Source organism: Lagopus leucura, unplaced genomic scaffold, assembly GCF_019238085.1.
Source record: "Lagopus leucura isolate 7727_CA_CO unplaced genomic scaffold, USGS_WTPT01 Super-Scaffold_100001, whole genome shotgun sequence".
NCBI lineage: Eukaryota > Metazoa > Chordata > Aves > Galliformes > Phasianidae > Lagopus > Lagopus leucura.
The window spans coordinates 5522270-5546355 of NW_024962262.1; the positions used below are offsets into that span (position 1 = coordinate 5522270).

The 24086-nt window shown below is 47.1% G+C and overlaps 2 protein-coding genes across 6 annotated transcripts in view; one reads left to right on the forward strand and one right to left on the reverse strand.

Annotated features, from left to right (window-relative positions):
* Positions 1 to 7814, forward strand: part of MTUS2 (microtubule associated scaffold protein 2) — a 264670-nt gene extending 256856 nt beyond the window's left edge. For both annotated transcript variants that reach the window (XM_042867277.1, XM_042867276.1), the window contains 2 exons: positions 2871 to 2968; positions 5012 to 7814. In XM_042867277.1, the coding sequence (XP_042723211.1) occupies positions 2871 to 2968; positions 5012 to 5228 (315 nt within the window). In that variant the 3' untranslated portion in view covers positions 5229 to 7814. The remainder of the gene's footprint in view (positions 1 to 2870; positions 2969 to 5011) is intronic.
* Positions 7815 to 8358: 544 nt separating this feature from the next.
* SLC7A1 (solute carrier family 7 member 1) overlaps positions 8359 to 24086 on the reverse strand; it is a 61227-nt gene continuing 45499 nt past the window's right edge. For all 4 annotated transcript variants that reach the window (XM_042867321.1, XM_042867320.1, XM_042867319.1 and 1 more), the window contains 8 exons: positions 23924 to 24048; positions 22179 to 22401; positions 21195 to 21334; positions 19556 to 19658; positions 17232 to 17443; positions 16742 to 16890; positions 14300 to 14408; positions 8359 to 12777 (listed from right to left, as the gene is read on the reverse strand). In XM_042867321.1, coding sequence (XP_042723255.1) covers positions 12668 to 12777; positions 14300 to 14408; positions 16742 to 16890; positions 17232 to 17443; positions 19556 to 19658; positions 21195 to 21334; positions 22179 to 22401; positions 23924 to 24048 — 1171 coding nt within the window. In that variant the 3' untranslated portion in view covers positions 8359 to 12667. The remainder of the gene's footprint in view (positions 12778 to 14299; positions 14409 to 16741; positions 16891 to 17231; positions 17444 to 19555; positions 19659 to 21194; positions 21335 to 22178; positions 22402 to 23923; positions 24049 to 24086) is intronic.

Here is a 24086-nt window from a genome sequence, read left to right on the forward strand (position 1 = left end):
GTTGGGAAAGATGCAGTTAAGGAGGTTCATGAATGGCTCCCTATTGTGCTCTTCCACAGCCAAGCTCATAGCTTCTTCTACTGTAACATCTCAGATTTTCACTCAGAAATTGGGATCTTTTCCCTCCCCTTCACCTACCCATGACACTTTGACTTCTTCCACACATCTCTTGGCCTGTATTGCTTTTATATGTGGCTACCTGCTCAGCCTGTGCATTAGATTACGAGGTGAGGGGCATAGGAAGAATAGAAGAAGGGGAGCATTGTGCTCTTCCAGGGCATAATGTTGTACAGCACCCTGCAAGAGCCAGGTGCCATTTAGGACTGGGAAGGGCAAAGAGGGGAAAACTGAGCCATTTGTGTCCTGCTGCTGCTGGTGAATTAGCAATATTCAGCTAGCAGTCCCTAGCAAAAATCACTCTAGGAGAGCTCTCTGAGGTAATGCTTTTCTGCAGCCTACACTGTTTTCTCATCCTTTGCTTGTGGGGATCCCTGATGAAGAGCTCTCTGGTTCACCATCAGTTGCACTTTTTATTGGAAAAGGGGATTCATTTTCTGAGGAATAACCTACAGTGACAGTGAGTGTGTAGTATGGTGACAGCATGAGGCATTACCTCAGCTGGGAAGCTGGGACAGCTGGTTCAGCACAGCATTCAGCAAGATTTGTTTCCATTTACGGGGAAATTTGAGAACTCAGACGATTATTTTGCTGAACAGATGCTTGAATCAGTGGATGTAGAGAAAAATGTCTCCTTACAGCTGAGATTTGTTAACTTTGCTCCTTCCAATATACTGCTCCTGAAGCAGAGCCAGAATGTGAAAACATGCACTGTAGAGTTATACTGGAAAATAAAAAAGTCAGCATTTAGCAGTCATTTAGCTGCTTTTGCTAATTAACCACATACAGCACACATACAGCATACAGCTCCTGCACTTTATCACAGTAAAACACTGAGGCTACAGTGATCCAAGGACACAACTGCTTTCTGTTTAAACATCTGCCTCTATATGTGCCAGAAACACCTCAGAGCATCTCCAAAGGCTCTGAGAGATGGGTGCCTCATAGGAAGCAGATGGGCATTTAAAACACAGGGTCAGGTGGGTGACAGGATCCTGAAAAGGCTGCCCTGAGCAGAGCAGGATTGGATAAGGCTGATGGCCTGCCGGAATAAACTTGCTCGTTTGGCTGCCCTGGCACAGCAGAGGGGTTGGAACTGGATGATCTTTATGGTCCCTTCCAACCTAATCCATTCTGTGCTTCTATGAGCATGTGCTGTCAGGATTGTAGACCATCATAGAGGTCCTGAGGCTCTCTCCCTGCTCTGTATTTCAGCTGAGGTTCAGCATAGACTGTAAGAGATGCAGCAGTAGCCATGAGTGGTAGCACAGGGCATGGTGGGAATGGCCACATTTGGTGGGCTCGGAGACACTGCTGAAGCTGGGCAGACAGCTGGCACATGCAGAGAACATAAGGGCACGCTTGGTTCCTTGCCTACTGGAAATGAGGGCATTAGGAAATGGGTGACAGAGAGTGAAGGTTGCACTCAGGAAGGAAGGAGATGCAGCTCTCCTATGCTTTGTGTTGGCACAGCTACCACTTATTAAAACCATCGAGGTTAGGGGAGCAGTGAAGGTGCTGTGACACTGATTCTTGTCTTGAAGTATTTAAAAATGGGACCAGAATCTGCTCTAATAAAATGTACTGTGGTGAGCCAGAATATCACCGAATCAGCATCATCCTTTACAGCTACCTGCATTGGTTGGTGATCACTGCTTAAATCTGATGCCTCCACCATAAAGTGTGACTTATTGAGTGCACAGTATTTTGATTCTTTCTAAAAGATTGGGAAGTTCAATAACCAAGCTCACACAGAGATAAGGTTCCCTTGCGATATCTTGTCTTCTTCCAAAAGTGTTGAATTCAGCAACATTCAAACTGCTGGAAAAAAGCAAGAACTAAGGTGATAAAGCACGTCAGATTCAAAACCTGGGAAAAACAGAGCATCTGAGGCTGTAGTGCATGCCTCTAACCATGTTTGGGATGTAATACACTGCTGGTGACATCCTCCAACTCTGTCCTTGGGTTGTCCTTAGTAAAAACCACTTGTGCTTGGGGCGAGATCCATTTCACCTAATTGTAGCTGCCACTGCCAGCAGCAGAGAGATGTGTCTGCAAGGGACACCACAGGGGATTATGTTTTATTTGTGCTGGCCAAGACTGGGACCCTCCTGCTCCTCAGTTAGGAAAAAAAGGACTATTATTTCAGTTCTGCCTCCCTTGATGCTGTGTTCAGTTACCTCAAGTATCGTGTTTTGGGCCCCTCAAGAAGGGCTTGGAGGCTCTGGAGTGTCTCCAGAGAAGGGCAACAAAGCTGTGAAGGGTCTGGAGCTTAAGTCTGGTGTGGAGCAGGTGAGGGAACTGGGATTGGTTAGTCTGGAGAAGAGGGGGTGGGAGTTGGCCTCTTCTCTTGTTGCTTTGTTGGAACAGGCTGCCCAGGGGAGGTGGTGGAGTCACTGTCCCCGGAGGTATTCAAGAACCATAGAGATGTGGCAGAGAGGGACATGCTTAGTGAGCATGGGGGGGATGGGCTGATGGTTGGACTGGGTGGTCTTAGTGTCTTAGAGATCCTTTCCAACCTTAATGGTTCTGTGGTTCTGTGATTCTACAAAGTTATCCCTGCTGATGGCCACATCTTCACCAGAATGAATGGGGTGAGTCACTCCTCTAAGCCTCAGCTGCAGTCAAATGACCACCTCCAACCATTTTCAGATTTCAGAAGTTGCTCTGGGGCCAAATAAAGAACAAATCTTCATGGAGTAGGCTTCGGGATTTCTTCAGACTGAAAAAAACAAATACTCATTTTATTGCAGGCTGAGAAAAATTTAATCCTGGAAGAAAAAATCACTGTGCTGCAACAGCAGAACGAAGAACTCAGAGCCAGGATTGAGCAGAACACCGTCATAACAAGGTTTGCAGAGATACTTGTACTCTATCTGAGCTTACAGAGAGGCTGCAAATTTTAACTGCCCAAGGCTGACACTTATTTCAGAAAGAGAAGAATTAAGTGTATTTCCTCTTGAAAGTGCATGCTCCTGCTCTGCTTGTTCTATCAACAAATCATTTGTATATCAGGGTTTGTTTAACATGAGGAAAATCACATATCTATAAGAAATTATTTTCATGATTTTGATGTGCTGCTGAGTCCTAAGTTGCCAATTGCTTCTGATCCCAGAGTCAGTGCCACAAAACATGTTGGTGAGGGTGGGAAAAGCGGTTTCACAGGGACAGCCTAACAGTGCTGCCATCACCCAAGCAGGGTTACCTTTGGTTTTGTTGTTTGCACTAACAATCTGACTGGAGGGACAAGGTTCCTTGTCAACAGAGACATCTGCTTTTGGGCTGGTGAGCCTATTTTTTTTTTTTTTTCCTTTGAAAATGCTGGTTAGAAAAGGTTGTAGTGGGGCTTTGGGTATAATTTTTATGGTCTGTCTTGTTGGGCACTGCAAAAGAAAAAGTAATTCCATGTGTTGCAAAGCTTTCCTATAGAGTTATTTCTCCAGGGTGTGCTCCCTGCAGACTTTCTCACACTGTTTGGACTGTGAGCTCACACCACAGCTGTTTCTTTAATGGGACTGTGAATAGGATCTTTCTCCACTACTGGGCAAGCAGCTTTCCAAAATCTACCAGCCCATATCTTTAAATCCTCTGACTCTGCAAATGCTGCTTTGTGGCTCAAAATTGACAGAGGAAGAGGAGAAAAGCAGACATACATGCACAATCAACTTAGCTCCACTGCTGTAAGAAACTCGGCCAAAGAAGCAGAAATCCTCAGCTGCCAGAGCCCTGGAAATACATGATGGGTGGTTGTGTTTGTGGGTCAGGTTTTATTTCTAAAAACTCTTCAGCTGGTTTAATTGGGCCAGGTAGATGCCCTGAGGCCCCTGTTGGCTTGCCCCAGGACCAGGCTCCTGCCCAAGCACAGTGGGGATGCAGAAACCAGATGATGCTCTGTGACCAAGTTGCACATCCATCAGTCCCACCATCTGCCTGGACTGTCCCATTTCCTTTAGCACAGCCACCTGGCTAGAGGCAAGCAGACTTATGAGGTTTGCTGCCTACAGATTGCTCCGTCCCACCCTTGAAGCAGCCGGTGGGTTGTAGGGAGCTTCCCTAATGCTGCAGCCAGGAATGGAGGGTCAGGATGGTCAGGACCCAAAGGCTCACAGGGCATTTATGGAGCAGAGCATCATCTGAACAAGGGAGCACAGAGCACAGACTCCTTTCCCTTTGCACACTGCAGCAACTGGGTGGGTGGAAGAGTCGGGTGCAGTGGCACTCACCTCTTTGCTTGTGCTCTGCCACCTCACAATTGCTGTTCCTCGTGGCTCAGATTTGGTGGCAGGGTTGAGAAGCAAAGGTGAGAGTTACGGCTGCCACTGGAGTTGACAACAGAATTTTGTCCTTCATTACACAGAAAAATGCCTAAAACCCAACATTCTCCACCGCTGTGGAGGAGATGGAGCAGCTCAACAAGCACCTCTGGGTGATGGTGTACCTCTGGGCAAAGGTGGTTGGGAAGCACAGGTGTCTAATAACCTGGGGCCCTGGCCTTCACCTCAGGGGTGGGTTTGGAACCTCTGAGGCTAAGGGGCACAATCCCAGGTAGGAACTGCTGCACCAGTGAACAAATTCTGCAAACAGGGCACACAGCACCACGCTTGCAACCCCATGTGCTGAATGGGGGGAGAATGATCCAAGAAGTTTCACTTAGGGCTCTTGGGGCTGAAACCAACCCAGCCCTGAGCAGATAGTGATGAGAAGAGGATGCCTGAAGCCTCTGGGTGTACCCACATCCCCAAGCCAAGTACCTGAACAGCTGTGTCCCAGCTGCAGTCCTAGGGATGAGGTAGGGTGGTGTGGAGGGAGGTAGGTGGCCTCCTGCTTCGCTGCCTCTTGTGCTTCTGTGCCTCCTCCATCCTGGTGAGCCTCATGTGCTGGCTTCCCTCCCCAGGCAACTGTCGGAGGAGAACGCCAATCTCCAGGAACATGTCGAGAAAGAGGTGGAGGAGAAGAAGCGGCTGAGCAGAACAAACGAGGAGCTGCTCTGGAAACTGCAGGCAGGAGACGCCGTCAGCCCTGTGAAAACCCCCCGAGCATCATCCACATCATTTTATCGCTGCTCTGCAGGGAACTCCTCGCCAGCCAAAGCCAGAACCGTGCGACGGTGATCCATCACGGCCCCCTGCCTCGGGCATGTTTGCAGCTGCTGAACCTCACACCCAAGGAAGCCCCACCATCAGCAGGTGCCAGGCTCGTGGCTGCAAGCATGCTCCCTGGCTGCATAGCTTCACACTAGGCAGGGCTCTCCGAGAAACCTTAGATAGGAGCTCATGGTTTTGACACGTTCATTACAATAGCAGGGAGGATAGTGATAACTTAGGATAGCAGAAAGGTAGGCTAGCAAGGTAGGATAGCTAGAAAGGTAGGTTTAGCTTAGTATGATAATAATTTCACTGTTGTTAGAGCCAGCTGTTGGAAAATGCTATATTACAGGTTCGTTGGGATGGACTGCTGCTGCAGTACTTCAGGTTAGTCTCAAATAGAGTTCCAGTTGTGAATATTTCTGTGTATGTGTCTGTGTTTATATATATGTATGTACTGTACCTTTATACCTATATATAGACGCACACACATATGTATGTAGTTGAAGACGTTCTGAATTGCATTTTTTTATACTCTTGGATACCACTAAGTGCTGATCTATTTTCATTACAGTCAGCGGTTTTCTAACTCGTGCCTAAGACTTGTATCAAAAGAAAACGCATTTCTGTTGCGCCTCCCAGCAACATTTATACCCCACCCAGAAGGAAGTCCCACAGAAATAGAAGCGCCTTCCAAGTGACCACCAAGTGGTACAATCCTTAACACCAGCGACTTTGGCATTCTGAGACAGTACTGCCTTGAGAAACCACCTTTGCATTGAGCACCAGATGAGAAACACAAACCATCCACTGCTTTTAGCTCTTAGCATTGATGTTGTAAGTGGGGAAAGGGTAGAGATGAGAAACCTGAGTTTTAGTCAATATGATAGAGGTTACTGGGTAATGTGTTTCAATTTTAGACTCTTTAGCTCCTAGATTACTTTTGTCTTGTTTCCCCTTAACCTAATTTTAAAAGTCAGAACCTCTGGGTGTAGGGTTCTGTTCAGGTTGATACGTTTCAAGTCCCACGAGAAAGGAGAAGCAAACCAACCCTTTGTGTTCAGACCTCTGCTGACCCAGCATTAGGCTGAGCTGGTGGAACACCAGGTGTGATACAGAGGGCTGCATGGGTGCAGAAGAGGTCAGAATATTCCATACCTACCCATGTCTCACACCACTATATTTTACCCAACATTGCAAAGTGTGTGTGGGATCCGTGCCCGGCTTTGCTGGAACGCTCTCAGGATGACCTCTGCAGCTCAGACACAGATTTGGTCACTGCCAGTACATTCCTAGTCCCTCTGCAATGCTATAAAAATAATAGCGATGTTGGGTTTTATTCTCCTTTTCTTGAGAAATTTACTTTTGTAGCAGCTTTTGCATGTGATGCTGAGTGACTCGAGCATCTTGTTAGGATAGACCTTAGCACAGCAGCTGCCGTTGAAACATGTTGCTAGGTGGTAGTGTGCCCAGCAAGTAAGCCTGGAAGTACAGCCTATTCTAATAGGTGCACACACAAAGGCCCTCCTCACCAGTACAACATAACCACCCTCAGACCTGCTGCATGCACAGAAAGCTGCAATACCTCCAGTGTTGTGCTTCAGTCTGCCAATGCAGTTCTGATGAGATGACAAAGTCAGAATTGTTACCGTGATCTGATCTCAGCTTCCCCACGTTGAACACACTGGAGCATATTATCAGCCTGGGATGGGCTGGCCAAGCCTGGCCTTCATTTCTTCATTGTTTTCCTCTATTTCTGGTGCTTTCCTACTCCCATTTTTGAATTAAATTCGTATTCAATAATTGCTTCCAGCAGTGAATTGAGAGTGGGGCTTCAATGCTGGGAAAACGTTGGACCAGCCCTAGTTCTGCCATCACTTGGTGTCATTGCCAGCCTCTTCTCCATTGAACTGTTGCCTCCCAAGCCTGCCTGTCACTGAATGCTTCCTTGGTGGGACCTCCAAATCACTGGCAAAGCTCAGAGCCTGGTGGGGAGGTGCCCCGGTCCAGCAAACCTTCCTGGGGGATGTCACAGGTACCTCCTGAGCCCAGAACCAGGGAGTTCCATCCCCCCAAAAATCATTCCTTTCTTTTGCCATGGATGCCCACCATGGGCTGGCCCCAGTGCTGGCTCCCCTGCTCAGTGATGCTGGCACATCTCCCTTGAGGACAGGGCGCCCACAGGTGCCTGGCCCTCCCCATAGGGACCGGGGGGGGGCAGAGCAGGGGTTCACTCACCCCTCATCCCTCTGGCAGCAGCTTGGAGTTACCAAACGTTTGCAGATTGAGCACTGAGGCCTTGGCGCATCCCACTGCGGGGCTCTGGGGATGGCACAGCGGCAAAAGCTGCTGCTGGTGACGGTGGTGGGGAAGAAAGCTGATGCTAACGGGTGCAAATCAGGTATGTTCCGTCTCTGCACTGATTGCTTGTGTCCCATGGACACGCCAAGGAGCCCCTGTACAGTTCCCACACAGCAGGTGTGGTCCGGTTCACTCTGTGGCTAATGAGTACAGGAAGTTTGTATTATTTCAGTTCTGATGTACAGATAAGTGTAATATATTCCTGATAATAAATACAGGCGCCAGCACACAGCGTGGGTGGGCGCACAAAAACTGGGGTGTCCTGCTGTGTTTTCTGCGTACACAGATGTACAGACACTGGCATGAATGGAAGGCAAAGCGAAATCCCGTGGCAGTGCGGTAAGGAATGGGGCTTCCTGGCAGGGAGCAGCTGAGTGGGGTTAGCACAGCTCACATGCTGTGCATTAGCTCCAAATCCCACAGAGAAAAATGAGGCTCACAGACCAGCACATCCCCACAGCGACACAGCGCTGCCCTGGGTGAGGGCACTTCTCAGGTGTCTGGTCTGAGGCGCCTCTAGGACACTGAGCTGGGGCTCTTCCTGGCATCCTCCCGACACGAGGGGGGCTGAAAGCACAGTGCCCCATTGAGGATTGCAGTGCCGCCCCGTGTGCTCATCCCAACCCTGAAACCCCCCCAGGCAGAACGTGCTCAGTGCACAGCCCCTATTTCCAAACACACGTGGCAGCACCAGGGGCTGCACCTCAGGGCAGTGCCCTCCTGCGCAGCCTGCAGGCACTACAGATAGCTGGAGGACGGAGACAGGCTCAAAAATAAGGGCAAACAACAGGCATGGTTTATTCGAGTACTGAGAAAAATGCTTTAATGCTGTACCACTTAACGAGAAGTGAATTGCCAACAGCTTCATTTGGTGGTGAAGTATTTACAGTGGCACCAGGACAAAAGGGAGCTGTGCACACGCGCGGGGAGGGCGAGGTTCACATTTCAAAACGTAAGGCTTCAAGCGCTGCACGGACACGGAAAAAAGAAATCCAACCGAAAGAAAGGTAAAAAAGATAAAAAATAGATCTGTCTGCAGAACAAGCATCAAAACTATTTAACACGCCTGTAAGAAACTCTGAGAAACCATTAGGAAAATAGACCGTCAACAGAAAGGTATATACATTGCGCTTAGTAATTAAACACTGTACAGACTTCCATGGCTTCAGTCCGTAAAGTCGCTTTGCTGGCCGCGCTCAGCGTTGCTCAGTGGAGCACTTGAGGGCACGGCTCAGCCTGGGGGCAAATTCCCTGAGAGCATCCCAGGAGGTGCTGCCTCCATGGCCTGCCGGGTGGGGGCTCAGACAGAGAGAGGGAACGGTCCCACGGGCAGGGATGGGGTGGAGATGCAGGCGGTGCAGGGCGGCCTTCTGCCATCACTTGGGCAGATGGTAGCAGTGCTCCATTGTGGGTGGTTTCCTGGGGTGCAAATTGTGCCAGGAGGAATTTGAGAGATCCCGGTGGAACTGTTTAAAACAGCACCACTAAAGAGTTGATCTTACAAAACATGATTCCCCCTAACAGTGCTTTGTCTCCAAGGCAATAGGAATGGAATGAGCCTGCAGCACCGCCCACTGCCACAGGGGTTTGGTTTGGCCCAAGGGGAGCACTGCTGAGTGCCCCTGTTCTGAGCCCCCCCAAAACCCTGCCCTTACACACCCACGAGGCTCGAGGCTCTGCTCCCTGTCCCACACCAGGGCCTGGTGATCCCCACACAGCCACGCAAGAGGATGGTGAACAGCACCCCGAGGGATGAGAGAAATTGGAAATGAAGCCAGAACCCACGCGGCAACGATTTTCAGCAAGATGTTTGTAAGGAAGTACGCAAAAGCTAGTCATGATTCTGTGATTTTTACACCTTCGTGGTGAGAAAGGCGCTGCTGTAACAGCCTTTGAGAAAGGCTGCCTGGCCACGTGCTGGTGGCTCCTCTCCAGTGAGCTCCTCTCCGTGTTGGCCGCCCCAGTTGAGGCTGCCCCATGGGCGGAGTCATGGCACTGACACAAAAGGGTCTGCTCTGGCACCGAGCAGAGGCAGCACTTCTCTGTTCCCACCCCTCCATCTAGTAAAATGCATCTGTACAAAATATAATAATAAAGCAAAATAGCTGTGGAACTATTTACAAAGATGAGCTCGATGCAAGAGAAGCATCTTGTTCACAAGAGCGAGGTGATAGCAGCAGTTGCCTGTCCCCAAAGATACCTGGAGTGACCTATGGGACATGCAGACATCAGCAGGGACGCAGAGACCAAAAAAAAAAAAATAATAAATTTAAAAAAATAATTAAAAATCACCCATTTGAAAACACCACCCCAGAAACAGGCAGCCAAATTTCTACCTTACAGCTTGCAAATCCAAGCGGGGCGGGGATGCAGCAGTGAGGGCAGGGCAGAGCAGGCAGCAGTGACCGAGTCATTGCGTCCCCACGCACAGCCTGGCACAGGGGCTTCCCCAGGGCTGGCACAGGCCATGGCACATTGGAACACTGGAACACAAAGCGTGGCGAAACGGAAGGATTTTCCTATGAAACCTTCTGGGAGAAAAGGAAACGACAGGAAAATGAACCCGATCCAGACTTTCCCTTTCTCCCAAGTGCTGATATTATACGCCACAAAAGCTGAAATAAAGTTATGGGATATAAATACCAGAACAGATCCCTAAGAAGACAACAAAAATAAGTTAACATTTATATAAAAAAAAAAATTACAGCAAGAAATCTGCATATTTTTAGATAATTTTCTTTGGAAATATACTTCCATCAGAATTCAGCCTCATATAGTCAATGCTGAACGTCTAAATTGCTCAGAGTTGGTACCCAAGACAAAGGTCCTTACATTCTTGGTACAATGGGAAATATCCACACCCTCTGCGTTCCCATTTTCCATTTTTTCCCCATCCTCTCACATCCTCAGTGCTTTCCAGGAGGTTTTGGCACACACTGAGTTTTTGCCCATGTTTAAATCAAAATAGGGCTCAACCTCCTGGGTTTTAATTTTGATACTCTTCTCTCCCTGCTTGAGTAAGACTTCATCCGTGTGCAAGGAAAAGAGGACTGGCAGATGGTCAAGGGTCCTGAAAGCACCCTGAAAATACACAGAGCACATTCCCTCCACCCAGCTCCAGCCCTGAGAAGAGCCTCCCAGTTTGCCAGAAGGCCAAGACTGGAACTCCTAGCAGGCAGAAAGGCTGTGCTGGAAAGCTGCAAGACACGACCCACCACAGTATGACTGAGGGAGATGGTCTGGTTCTCCCTTCTGCTGGTTAAGCCATACGGAGCCTGCTCCTCAGTCCACACCAGTATGATGGGGTCGGGTGCCCATCCCCTCAGCAGCAGGAGTTATGATGGCCAACAGACCAAATGCTCCAGGTGCAGCATTGTGGCAGCAGTGTGGAGCAACCCCTACACACGTTAGGAGAGAGGATTTCTGCAGTATCTGTTTGGGATTTGTTATTCAGCACATTTAAATAGCGGTGTTGCGTGGGCACAACCCACCTTTTGAATGCTTCCACAAGCCTTTTTTAGGGCAGGGAATTTGGCTGGGGAGATATTTGGGAGAATCTTTTTTGAAACTGCCTTTCAGCAAAGCCAAGGCCACGTCTGTGTTGCCAACTTAACACAGTCTTTGGTCTCACCTCTTCACAGAACTTCACAGAATCATAGAATGGCTTGGGCTGGGCAGGGACATCTTGCACCAGATCTGTTCGCTCAAAGCCCCATCCAACCTCATTCCCAGCACCTCCAAAGATAGAGAATTCCCATGGCCCAGGACATGCAGTGCGGGCAGCACAAGCTTCTCTGGCCCCACAGGAGCACGTGTTGGAGCAAGAGCACACACTGCTGCACAGGGTGGGTGGGCAGCACTCAGAGCAGGGGCTCAGCACATTTACAGCCCTGCTCAGGTCTGTGTTAAGCAGCTGAGCAGCCTGCAAGGTAAACTCTCAGCAAGCCAGCCCCCTAGTGTTGCCCCCTGCTCTGATGGGACCACAGGGAAGGAGAAAACCCTACAACATCCTCATGCCCCACCAGGCACGAGGCACGGACTCAAGTGCTGCTCACAAATGAAGTTCAATCCCTTGAGACTCTTCCTGTGTTCCTCCTTCCAGGGACAGAAACAGGCTTCACCCTGATGCCGAATGCTCACGGCCAAATGCTTTATTCTACTATTCACACAGCCCACACCGAGGGAGCTCCTCTAACTTCCAACCAAACACATTTTCAGAGCTGGGCTCAAGAGCACTTCTGCCACCCCACCGGTTCAGCCCCACTGCTGGTCAGCTCTGACGTGAAGAGGTAGAAGGCTCTTTGGAGACACCTCTGCCCTTAAAGACATTCAAGTACTTGCACCAGATACTTCTATGACTAAACCCCAAATCCCTCTGCTGAGTCTAGTTAGCAGGAACATCCATTTCATTATCTGCATCCTGCCAAACGACCATTCAACCCACAATAAACCTCCCGACATTTCACAGTAGCAGTGTTTTAAAGTACATGAATGCCGAGTTAAAAGTTAAATGCAATAAAAACTATGAAACCTGATGCTCTGAGGAACATAAATCTTGCAGGTGCTTTCTTAACCAGGTGAAAGCTCACGTTTGCAGAGAGCCTTTTCTTTGTACGTACAAAGGTGGTACAGCTCACATCAGGTGAAGGAAGTGTCTGATCTAAGCATGACAATAGCACTGCAGATGTGCTCTGTATATATCAGGTAGAATATCTGTGGGGGGGTCATTCCCAGGGCTACTGAAAGAAGGACCTCTGTGAGGCCTGTTTCATAGCAGCATTTCAGGTTAACTGGCACACAGAAGCAGTTTTCTTTCTAGACACTGAAAAACAAAACAAAACAAAACAAAACAACGGGAGGGAGGAGGGAGAGTACATGGCCCCAGACCAGCTAACAGCATTGCTGGGAGCAGCTTTTTTTCCTTGTGATCCCTTTTAACTGCGCGACTAAGCAAACTGCAAGCTGCAGCAACAGGCCTGGGGATTCCCACACTGTGCTTCTTTCTTGCTGCAGTACTGATTAACCATATGCAACACTTCAGGAGCCCCATGGCACAGCTGCCTTCGCTGCAGCGGTCCCCGGTCGCCCACGAGCCACACACGTGGTCATTTGCAGCTGTCTGAGGCAGTGTCCATGCTTCTCTCTGTGTCTGCTGATGCTGCGTACGCAGCCTCCACGCTGTGCCATATTCCGTAGGAAAAGTAGATGATAAAGCCTGCAGGAGCCAAGGGAAGAGAAGGGAAGTTAGCTCTGTAAGGGGACAGACACCACTGCTCACACCTACAGGCACAGGTCACAGATCCAGGTTACAGCCCTCCTGACAGCTTGCATCTTGGCATCACTGCCCGTCGTGGAAAAGAAAGCTAGGTTTAACCCAGGTTATAAAACCAGCACTTGGAACAAAAAAACAAGTGAAAAAGTAAAAGTGCCAACACAAAGATTGCTCCTCTGCACACCCTGCTTGTGCTGGCTCACAGCCACAGCTCTCTCTTTTAATATGGATTCCTCACATGGTGACACACAACCCTCCTTCTTCAGCTTGTTTTGATGCCCCGTGACATCTTAAAAGAAGGCACAGAGAGGAATTTTCACATTAAAGAAACAAAAATGCTCTGGCAGTCCATGAGGTTTGCACAGTGGGGTTCCAATTCTGGATGAATTTCTGTCTGGCTCTGCACAAGGCAGTGCTGCTTTAGCACCGAGATGTCCTGAGCTTAGGACGACCTGGCAAAGTGCTAACATCCATAGGTAAAGTGGAATGAAAAAGGGAATGAGGACACATGAAAAATGAGATCTGGGTAAAAAAGAAGCTATCTAGAGCATGGCTTTTGCCTTGATCAGGTTCAGAGCAAGTGGGCAGCTGCTTCAAGCAGCCCTTGTTGATTCATAGAATCATAGAATCACCAAGGCTGGAAAAGACCTCTACAGTCATCGAGTCCAGCTGTCTACTACCACCCATACTGATCACATCCCTCAGTGCCACATCTCCACGTTTGCTGAACACCTCCAGGGACAGTGACTCCACCACCTCCCTCAGCAGCCTCTTCCAATGCACTGCTACTATTTCTGAGAAGAAATTCTTCCTAACATCCAAGCAGAACCTCCCCTGGTGCAACTTGAGGCCATTCCTTCTCATCACTGTAATCTGGGAGAAGAGGCAACCCCCCCCCCTCACCACAAACTCCTTTCAGACAACTGTAGACAGCAGTAAGGTCTCCCTTGAGGCTCCTCTTCTCCATGCTGAACAATCCCAATTCATCTGTCTTTGACCCTGCAAGTCTCCTACCACTGCAGAAAGAAGCTACAAAGCAGTATCCTGGTAAAGCTCCTGACAGATGACCATAAATAGATCAGGCAGTCAATCACAACACCAGGCCACATGCTGCTCAACATCTTCCCTGTGTACTCTGAGTACAAACACACACAAACTAACAAAACTGCATTAAAAATATATATATATATATATATGTATATATATATGTAGCTGACCATGAAATCATTATGGAAGAAGCACATAAGTTGCATGATAGGTTGTTGTTTTGTCCTCACAAGAGTATTATGACCCTTACATTTAAAACAAAGCTAGAGACACACTGCCTAAATGGCTTCAATGAAGTCACAGAGGTCACCCAACAGCTTAGAGTGCAGAATCCCTCCCTGGAGTGCTACAGCAAATTTATAGTTAACAAAGTCTCAAGACTTTGAACACACATATTTTTCTTCTCTTTTGAACTCACCTATGAGCATCCAGACTGCAAACCTTATCCACGTGCCTAGGTCTAGCTGCATCATGAGGTAAACATTCACAAAAATACTCACGATAGGAAGAAGGGGCAGAAGAGGTACCTGAAAAAGCAAGAGGGATACATTACATCTGCAGGGCAGAGCAGAGGGCAGGCAAGAACGTTGCATCCCTTGCTAATGGGATGTGATGGCTGCTACCAGCTGTTGGATCTGAGAAAAGGCAAGGTTAGATCTAACTACTGGACGTGAGTCCCCTGTGTGACCACCACTCGCATCACTCCTGTCCATTTTAAGAATGGTTGTCCTAGCTCTGTGGTTTAGAAGGAGACAAGAAGCCAACTTCAGCTCCAATGCCATGAGGGGAACAAGCTAAGAACACCATGGGTAGCACTGTGGCAGGAACCAACTGAAGACCAGGAGAGGGTTAAGGAAAGGTGAGAGGAGTCACCTGAGGAACTTCACCCAGCAGGTACTGTAGTCGTTAAGCAGTACACAGCAGGGGGATCATCTCTTGAGGTGCCCCTTCCAACCTCAGCAACTGTGTGATCTTGTGTGATTCTGTGAAATAACTCCAGAATGGAAGAAAAGCAGGAAATACTGTAAAAGACCAGAGCAGCTACACCAACAGTGCTTTAGTGATCAGAAAATCAGAACACCATAAAGCCAAAAAGCAAAAAACAGAATGCGAAGAAATAGCAGAGGCGTGGACAGATGAAATTGAGGAGGACAAAGGTCTGTGAATATGGTGGAACTGAGAGGAAAACAGAAGGGATTTCCTTCACCTGTAAGGAAAAGGACATTTACAAAAAATAAAAAGGCTGAAATATATTAAGCCTTTACTGAATTCAATTTCACACAAAAAAAGAAAAGACACCACATTCATGGCAAGCAGCCATTCACATCATTAAGCAGGGGATGGGCACACAAGCTAGAAAACAGAAGAAGAATATTTTCCTAAATTAGGCATTGTCAAATAGCAGGGATAAATGACATTTCCCTAGGATGGTGAGGTATGAACCTAAAGATTGCTGAATGATCTTTAAAACATTAGTAGGCTTCTTTGAGAGCTCTTGGTAGACCTGGAAGGTCTCCAAAATCTGGGGAAGAAAGACAAATGACCTATTAAAAAGAAATACAGGAGAGCAACTGGGAAACAAACCAGTCAGCCTTGGATTCCCAGAGAGATTCTGGAGAAAAATCACTAAGCAGTTAGGCTGTAAATGCCTAAAAGACAACAAGGAGATAAGAAACAGCCATTACAGATTTAGCTCTGACAGGTCTAATTGTATTTTTTCCTTGGACAGAAGAGTGCCTGAAGGAAAAAAAAAGGGAGATAAAATATCCTGAGTGTCAGGCAAAGAGACTCTTAGAATTAAGTTCCAAATATACAGCTCAGACAGCAGATCTTAAGTTTTCTGCTCCTGCACACTTCTGTTTCCACTTTTGGGACCACAAACCCAAGATGAGCTGCAAACACTAACTGTAAGAGCAGTGAAAATGAGAGCACTTTAGTGGCACTTTAGATTAGAAACCCAAACAGCCTTTATAAATTGGAGAAATAGCCTGCAACCATATGATGAAACATGACCTGCAGGATAATACTGAAAAGTGATCTGTATTTGTCAATATAAAGGATAGCGTGCTTGAGCAAGGCAGGAAAATGCCAAGAGTTCCTCCTACTTAATTCTGTTAAAGAGAGACTGGTCATCCCTTCATAGCTAACAGCAGAACATGAAAATAATAGCTAAATGTGCACTGTGGAAATTTAGAGTAAGCTATTGGGAAAAGCTTGCCAGCTACCAGGACAACAAAGTACTTTGAACATGACAAGGAGAAGGGCTGGTGTCCTTTCCCTGGAGGTGAAAGGACTGGTTAAAGGACTGAGCCACCCTTTCACATTGGTCCACACACACACTCCATCTGATAGAGCTGGAAGAACTGACATTTTTGACCGGGTGCCCCTTTGATCTCCATGCACAATCTTGCTACTTTGGTTCTCTCTCCCATAGCTACAATCTCATGTGGCCATTCTGATCTGCTGAAAAGCATTCCCTTTCCCTCTGGTCTCTGTTTCTTCCACAAGTTATAGCCATCTGTTTCAAAAACACCTCTTATCTGGCCACATCTCTAGATCAGGCTCTGTCCTCTCAGCTTCTCCTGGACTCCAGTTCCATTTACATTTCTTTCTAAGTCTTCTATGGCCATCTCTGATCTTCCTCTCCTAATTCCCTCCCAAAGCTCTCAGCTAACTCTTTCAGCCCCACTTTCTATGCTGAATTTGCTTATTCCCCTGGGGTGCTGCCGGATACACCTGTACGCTTACATTCTCTGTGTGACCGTTTGGCCAAGTCCCTCCTGATACAGACAACATGCATTGCCTCCTCCAGCCACCTTCAGAAGAGCTCTTCTCTAACTTCACCTCCTGGGACACTCACCTTAAAGGAAAGCTTAGTTTTGCTTTCAGGTTGTTTCCATACAATGAAGCTGATAATGAGAACAAGGATTGCAGCAATAATCCATACTGCCTTTATCAGCGTGCTTGGCTCGAGGGCAGTCAAGACACAGCTGCCCACGATAAGGAAACCTGTGAACAGACACCAAAAGCTTACCAATGCTTTATTTTTTTCAGCAAGAGGGAAAAAAAAGAACAAAAAAACACCAAACCATAAGCAGGCAATGCAAAACCTGAAAGCATAGCAAACAAAACTTGAAAACAAGAAAATACAAATACCTTTTCCCTACACAGACTCACATAGCTAATCTGTGCATTTCTTTTGAAGTCTTCATTTGAACCTGTAGATCCTCAGATCTCATTGAAATTGCAAGCAATCCTTAACAAGCAAGGAAGTGAGCTTTCCCACCATGGTGAGCACCACAATCACCCAGCTGGCTCACTGCCCCACAGCCACACTGCCTCGTACTTACCAATGATGCAGGTGGAGATGTTCACCACCAAGCCAGAGAACTTGGAAGGGTCTGAATTTGGGGGACACAGTATGGCTTTGAGGGAACATTTCTCCTCTTCCTCTGGCAGAAATCCTGTCTGAGACTCACTCGTGCTCACAGACTCATTGTTATCTGTCTCCTCTGTTGTTCGAGCCATCTGGTACGCCAAATTAGGCTGCTCTGGCTGATACCTAGGAAAAGAGAAGCAAAACAAAGAGCAGTTTGGTTTGGTGCGGGGTACCACACAGAACACTGACTGCACCCTAGATCTTTCTAGCATCAGAACAAGCATATGTAATGTCTACAGCCTTCTATTTCAGAAGACAATGTGAGGAATAACCAAGACTTTATGTGGAATTACAAAACCAATTACATGAGTAAATATAGTCAGCTATCATCACTTTAAGCTTGTTTGCAATGCCAGTGTTCTAAGATGGACAGTATTCCCTTTCAGAAACCCTACCACCCTGATCACCAGAATATGACAGGGTGGTAGCAGTGAGGACTGGAGAAGCAATAGGCAGGAGAACAATCAGGTAGCATCAGCCTATGGGGTAATCTGTGGCTGTTAAGCCCTCATCTTCATGAGATGATGTTTTGGTGTGGAAGCAACTGAACTAACAGCTCAGCAGATATCACATCCTAGCAGCTGCTGATCACAGCACACAGTGACGTTCTCTGTGCCCTGATCTCCTCTGTATCAGTCTCTTCTGCTACTGCCATCTACTGCCTCATAATGAAGGAAGAAGTAAACAAAGATCTGTAATTTTTTGTTGCATACATGGATAACACTTCATTCAACAAGTCACAACCACATGGATCCAGACAGAACAAACATTCTTCAACTGTCTTTTAAAATAAAGTTTTGCAGGAGACTCTCAGCCACAAGCCTAAGGAAAGGGCCATTTTGCTAGACCCCTTAAGATCAGTCCTGTGGGGATATGATGACAATGAGATCTTCTGTGACATGTGAATTGTGAAATGCAGTGAAATCCTTGGGTCCAGCCACAGCAGGACATTAGTCACAGCACCCTACAGCTTCGGAAACAATTTAGTCGTTCCTTCAAAAGGCAGCTAAATCAGCTGCCTGGGCTGCTGCAAGGTTGTCTGTCAGCTCCACAAATCTATGATGGGGAAAGTGCCATATCATAAGGACTGCAGCTTGCAAAAGCAAATTAAGAAGCCATTTATAGCTATATGGAGAAGAGGAAGCCAAGAAGCCAAAGGGAAGGTATGAAGGACAAGAAAAATCCTCTGGCTCTGTACAGGGGGGCATGGTGGATGGCACAGGCACAGAGCAATGGTATTAAAATACAGCGTCGGCCCTTCGTCAGCTGAAACCCGTTCTTAGTCCAATGCATTTGCTGTGAGCAGGTAAAAAACATTCACTAGACTCTGAATAACTCAGTGAACACGTGAAGATATTTTTCAGCAACATCTTCAAAACTCAGTCCTCCTGGGTGGAGTGCTGTTGTCCATGAGGTGCCAAGCAATTAAGATGCTCAATCTTCATCTTATTCTGGGGAAGCTATGGGAGTTCAGCTCTTTTTATAGACATGCATTGAGTCACTGATCCTGCAAAAACCTGCTCAGCTTCACTGCTGATGCTAGACTTTACAATGACTACCTTACTGCCTGACACAACTGGCAGCAACTTCACTGCTGACTGAAGGGTATCTTTGCTGACTTTCTCAAGGATGCAGACCAAAGGTAAAAATCACAAGCAATACCGCCATATCTTGCCTTGGTGCTGAGGTGTGTGCAGCTGAACTCTCACTCTAGGGCCTCAGAGGAACAAGGAACCTCCATGCAGTTGATCATTAGCTGGTTCTTTTTTTCAGACACCAAAATGGGTCCAGATGTCCAAGGACAAGCTGCTCACAACAGCTCCTTCCAATGCTCTCAGCACAGTATGTCTGTGCTGACAAAGACACCTTTCAAAAGCCTATTTGCTCATTAAGTCCCTTTCAAAAGACAGCCTGAAACTGTATCCTCAGTGGGAACAAGTGTAACAATGAAGCAGACATCCTGGACCACTCATGTCACTCCTACCCACCAGTACATCTCCTAGGACATCCAGGGTCTGATGTCTGACTGCTGCTACGATGGCAAGGATCAGGAGCTAACCAAGCTCAGAAGATGCTCTTGCACCTCCAACGAGTACAGTTCCCCATGACGTTGAAGAAATGAGTCTTTCATACTCTCAGCAATAGTTCTGTGTCACTGGGTCTACAGATATAAAGAGGGCATCCAACTGCAGAGTGTGGGTTTCTGTCTGTGTGAGGCTACTTCTACATCCATACCTCAATACCAATACGCAGGCTGCCACCAACGAGTAAGCCAGGAGGGTCCCAATAGACATGAGATCCACAAGGTCTTTCAAGTCGAAGAGAAAGGCCATAATAGCTGTGGGAGGAGAGGAAGGTGAAAGGGAAGAAAACACCAACACAGCAGAATATGTATTGAAGCATTAATGACAACAGCATAAGTGTGATTGTTGCTCAGGACCTGGCAAGGGAAATCCAGGGAGCCCAAGCCATGCTGATATGGGGACAGGGAAGACTCAATGAATGCCAATTGCCTTGTAACCCCCTGAGCCTCACAGGATGTCACAGCACAGTCTCACAAACTGGAAGCAAAGGGACCATTTATTACAGTAGATTGCCAGCCTGGTATACATATATGGGTATTCTGAAACAAGGGCATCCTATGATATGCCTGTATGAGAAGCAAAGCTGAAGTGACATTCCCCTCTAATCATGAGCAGTGAGCAAGTGTTTAAACCATAGCCTCACTGCCTGAATCCCCAGTCGTAGCTGTAGCAGCCCTGAGACCATGCAGCCTACCATCTCTTACAGATTATTTTGCCTTCACAGTCTTGCTGGGCAACTCTCTGTTGTACAGACCATTGTATAAAGGGTTTCAAAGCTGAACCTGAGCCAGTCTGTCTCTAATGCACTGCCTCAAACTCGACAGCCAAAGCAACGCAAAGTCTCAAGCTTCAAATGCTCCCCATATCTGCAGCTCTGGTTGCACTTTGGTCCTGCATGCTGTAAACCACAATAGGGTAATCTGAAGAGAAGGCAAACCAAATTCCTTTCTTTCTCTGGCTCTTTATTCCCCACTGTGGGCTCAAGGTTCCCTGAAGATAAAGGTGGCAGCAAAGCAGCTGTATGAAAAACTCTGCAGGGCCCAGCTTTCAGCTGCAGAAGGCTGAGCTGTTTCACCACAGCTTAGAGCTCATCATAGCACTTTGGTAACAACGCCTCAAAGGTGGCACATTCTACACCAGTGGCTTATCCCAGATTTGGATGGCAGAAGGTAAAGAAAAAGCAGCAACACCCTTCTGCTTGCTAGGTGCTGTGAGGAGGGGGGGTGGCTGTGAGAAGAGTATAAGCCACTCATCTTTGTTGTCTGTTAGGTTAAATTCCCCTATTCTTGGGACAGAAGGAAGGAGAGGACAGGACTGTGACCAGCTGTGATAAACTGATTAACAAATGTCTGTGTCACAGGGTCCATCTGCTTGTCTCCAGCTGCTCTGGCATCTTCCACTGAGCATCTACCTACAGACACACAGTGCACAGAGCCTGCAGCCAAGCCGGGCCAATGGCCACAGGGATGCTGAGGCATAGCTGGCTGCCACTGCAGGGGGTTAATTATTTGTAAAGCTGACAGAGCACGCAGGGAGTGGATGAAGGCAGCTCTTGGCATGAGGTGAGATATCAGCAACGAGTTCTGAGCAAGAAGCACAGACATGCAGTGAGCTATTCACACTCATCCTGCCCTTGCTCTCCCAGGCTTTGGAAACCTGGGCCATGCTCTGGGAAATCACGCTGTGCAATGTATCCGATTAATAAGTGGGCTAGCATCAGGATGACTTATCTGCTCCTAGGATGAGATTATGTCCCTGCTCCACTCGTGCATCAAGTCTCAGAATGTTACCTGCAACAGCTCCTGATGTCACTGTAGCAATTATTGGAGTTTTCCTCTTCTCATTGACTTTTGCCAAAAATTTAAAGAGAAGTCCATCTTCTGCCATGGCATAAATTATTCGAGGCATTGGAAACATGGAGCCAAGGAGACTAAGAACAAAGAAGGGGGAAATAGTCTGCTTAGAACACCTCCAGCAGGGCTCAAGCACAAAAAAGCAATCAAATTTATGGCACTACAAACTGAAACGGGTGGCTCTCAATCACTTCAGCTTCTTTAAAAGGCTCCCTCTGAATGCCCACGTTGCTAGTAGCTGGAAACTAAGTTACAGCTCCATGATTTTGGATATTTAAACTTAGCAATGGGACATAAAAGCAGCCTGATACTCAGGTGGCAAAACACCCTAACTTGTATGAGCCTCTATGAGTTGCTCATCTAATTGCATATGTCTAAGTTGATTTGAAAAAGAGCTCCACAGTGCATAAGAACATGACATACTCTGCATCCAGCCTGCCTTGCCTCCTGGCCAGATAGCTGTCCTGGAGGTAACCTGCAGACAGATTGCCCCGGATATGGTAAGCCCCACATGCTCCAGAAGATGCCCCCTACACTACCTGACATGTTTTATCCCAGCAGGCCAGGATGTCTTGCGAGCAAACTGTGTTTGCACTACAAAGCTGTCTTCTTGACTCACTGATTCTAGATTCATATTCCACCTACTGGGCACCTACTGGGTTTGCTGCTAAGACAGGAGTTTCTGAAGTTATATTGGTCACACACATCTCTGAAATTTATCACAGGGCGAAATCCTGGCCTTTTTGATGTCAGAAGCTCTAAGTTTTGTCCCTGATCTAGCTCTTCTAGTAATGACCCAGGGGAACATGATGAAGGCAAACAAACTGAGCCACTACACAGCCCCAACATGCAGCATTTTGTTAAGAAGATGGAGATAAGCATTTGCTGTAAAAGAGGCACAAGGGAAAAGCAGTGTCTCACCTCGTAGAAAGTGCACATAGGGAACCAACTGCCACTGCATAATTGGCTCCATCCCAACCCACATACTTAAAGGCATTGGGTAATGGGCTATTGGTATCCAGCTGGTAGTAAGGCATCATGAGTGTCAGGGCAGCTGACACACCAAAATAAGCCACAAAGCAGATGAGCAGAGATGCCACAATGCCAATAGGAATGGCCTTCTGAGGGTTTTTCACCTCCTCACCTAGAAGAAAGAAATTGAAATATCAGCTCATGGACAAGCAAGATCTATCAAAGCCTACTATCATGGCCTAAGGTGCCCTTCACATACCCCAGACTGGCTGTTTGCTCCCAGTTTTGCTGCTCCTGTCACTCCTGACATAAACATCTGTGGAGGACTTGTAAACCCAGACACAGAAACAATTTGGATTAAAAGCAGTTCCTTCTCCAAAGAGTTAATTTATCACCAACTACTCCTGCAATGCCACTGATAGCATGGCTCCAAAAACAGCTCAGTGGTCACAAGTGACAAGACAAAAAATGATCACACAATTCTGGGGCAAATATTTGGGAGAGAATTTCAGTATATATATCTCCACCAAAGCAACTGCACTGTGGCAAGAGCACCCTACATACCCAGTTCCAGGGAAAGTTACTTCGATGGCACACCTGAAAATCATATGGGTCTTTGGAAATCCCTCTAAAAAAAAAAAATCCCTCTATTTTCTTTACAGAAAATTTTGGACTACCAAACTGGGACAAATGTGTTAAAAAGAACCTCCCAATTCAGGCAATGATTAATTAAGAAACAGTTGTGAGCCTTCTCTGTCCTGCAGAGCTGCTCTTCTCAAAAAGTGTACATTTCTGAAGCTTGGCATTTCAGGAGGATGAACCAATAAGCAGAGACCCATAAACCTCTAAGTCAAAGCCAGATTAATGAGCTTCTCCACGGAGAGGCCCTGGGGCTAGCTGAAGTAATGGAGCTATAGCATTTCTCAAACATCTTGGAACACAAGGCAGCACTATTTTATCTGTCTTTGTAATTATCTCCCCTCTCTGTTCCTCAGCTCTTGTCAAATGTGAAATTAAGGATAATCCTTCCTTTCTCTGGGGGAATTAGATTATTCTAAGCCAGGAGAAATGCGACAATGCTGATGGCTTCTTTCTCAGAAGGAGATCTCTGAACCCTTGGAGATAAAAAACTCCCTTTCATTTTGAGGCACAGCTTTAGAGTGCAGACTCCTCCTGAGAAGTGCTCTCTTTCTGTGTCTCTTTAAATACACTACACCAATGGAGCACCTTCAGTTGAAGGCACTGAAGCATCCTATTCCAGAATAACCTGATTAAAGCATCATCTGGAGTGGGATGTCCAAACTCTTTAAGTCACACAAAGCATCTGAATCTGGTTTTTCTTGTATGTCAGATCAGTACAACTGGCCATGTTTTCTATAGAGCTGGACCTGGTTAGCGCTATCAGTGAGCAACTGTGGGACTGGAGGCAAAGAAGAAAAGAAGCTCTTTTGATGGGTTATGCAGCCTGCCACAGCAGCTAGAAGGCAACATTCATGCACCCAGGGACTTGTCTATACTCAGCACTTTGATTATCAGAAGCAGCTGAGTCAAAAATATATTATGGACTGAACTTAACACAGGAATAATGAAAGCAGCATCCTGGATTACTGATTATCTGTGCTGCACAATAGTACCAAAAGCCAATCAACCAGCAACCAGGTTCACAACTGGAATGAAGATGCCCTCCATCTTACCTGTTGTAGCAATACAGTCAAATCCCACGAAAGCATAAAAACATGTGGCTGCCCCTGAAAGGACTCCTTTCAATCCATAAGGCATAAACCCTCCAACACCATAGAGCTTTTCTCCCTGTGTTTGACTAAAAAGCATGGCACTGGGTTAGAACCATTCTGCCTA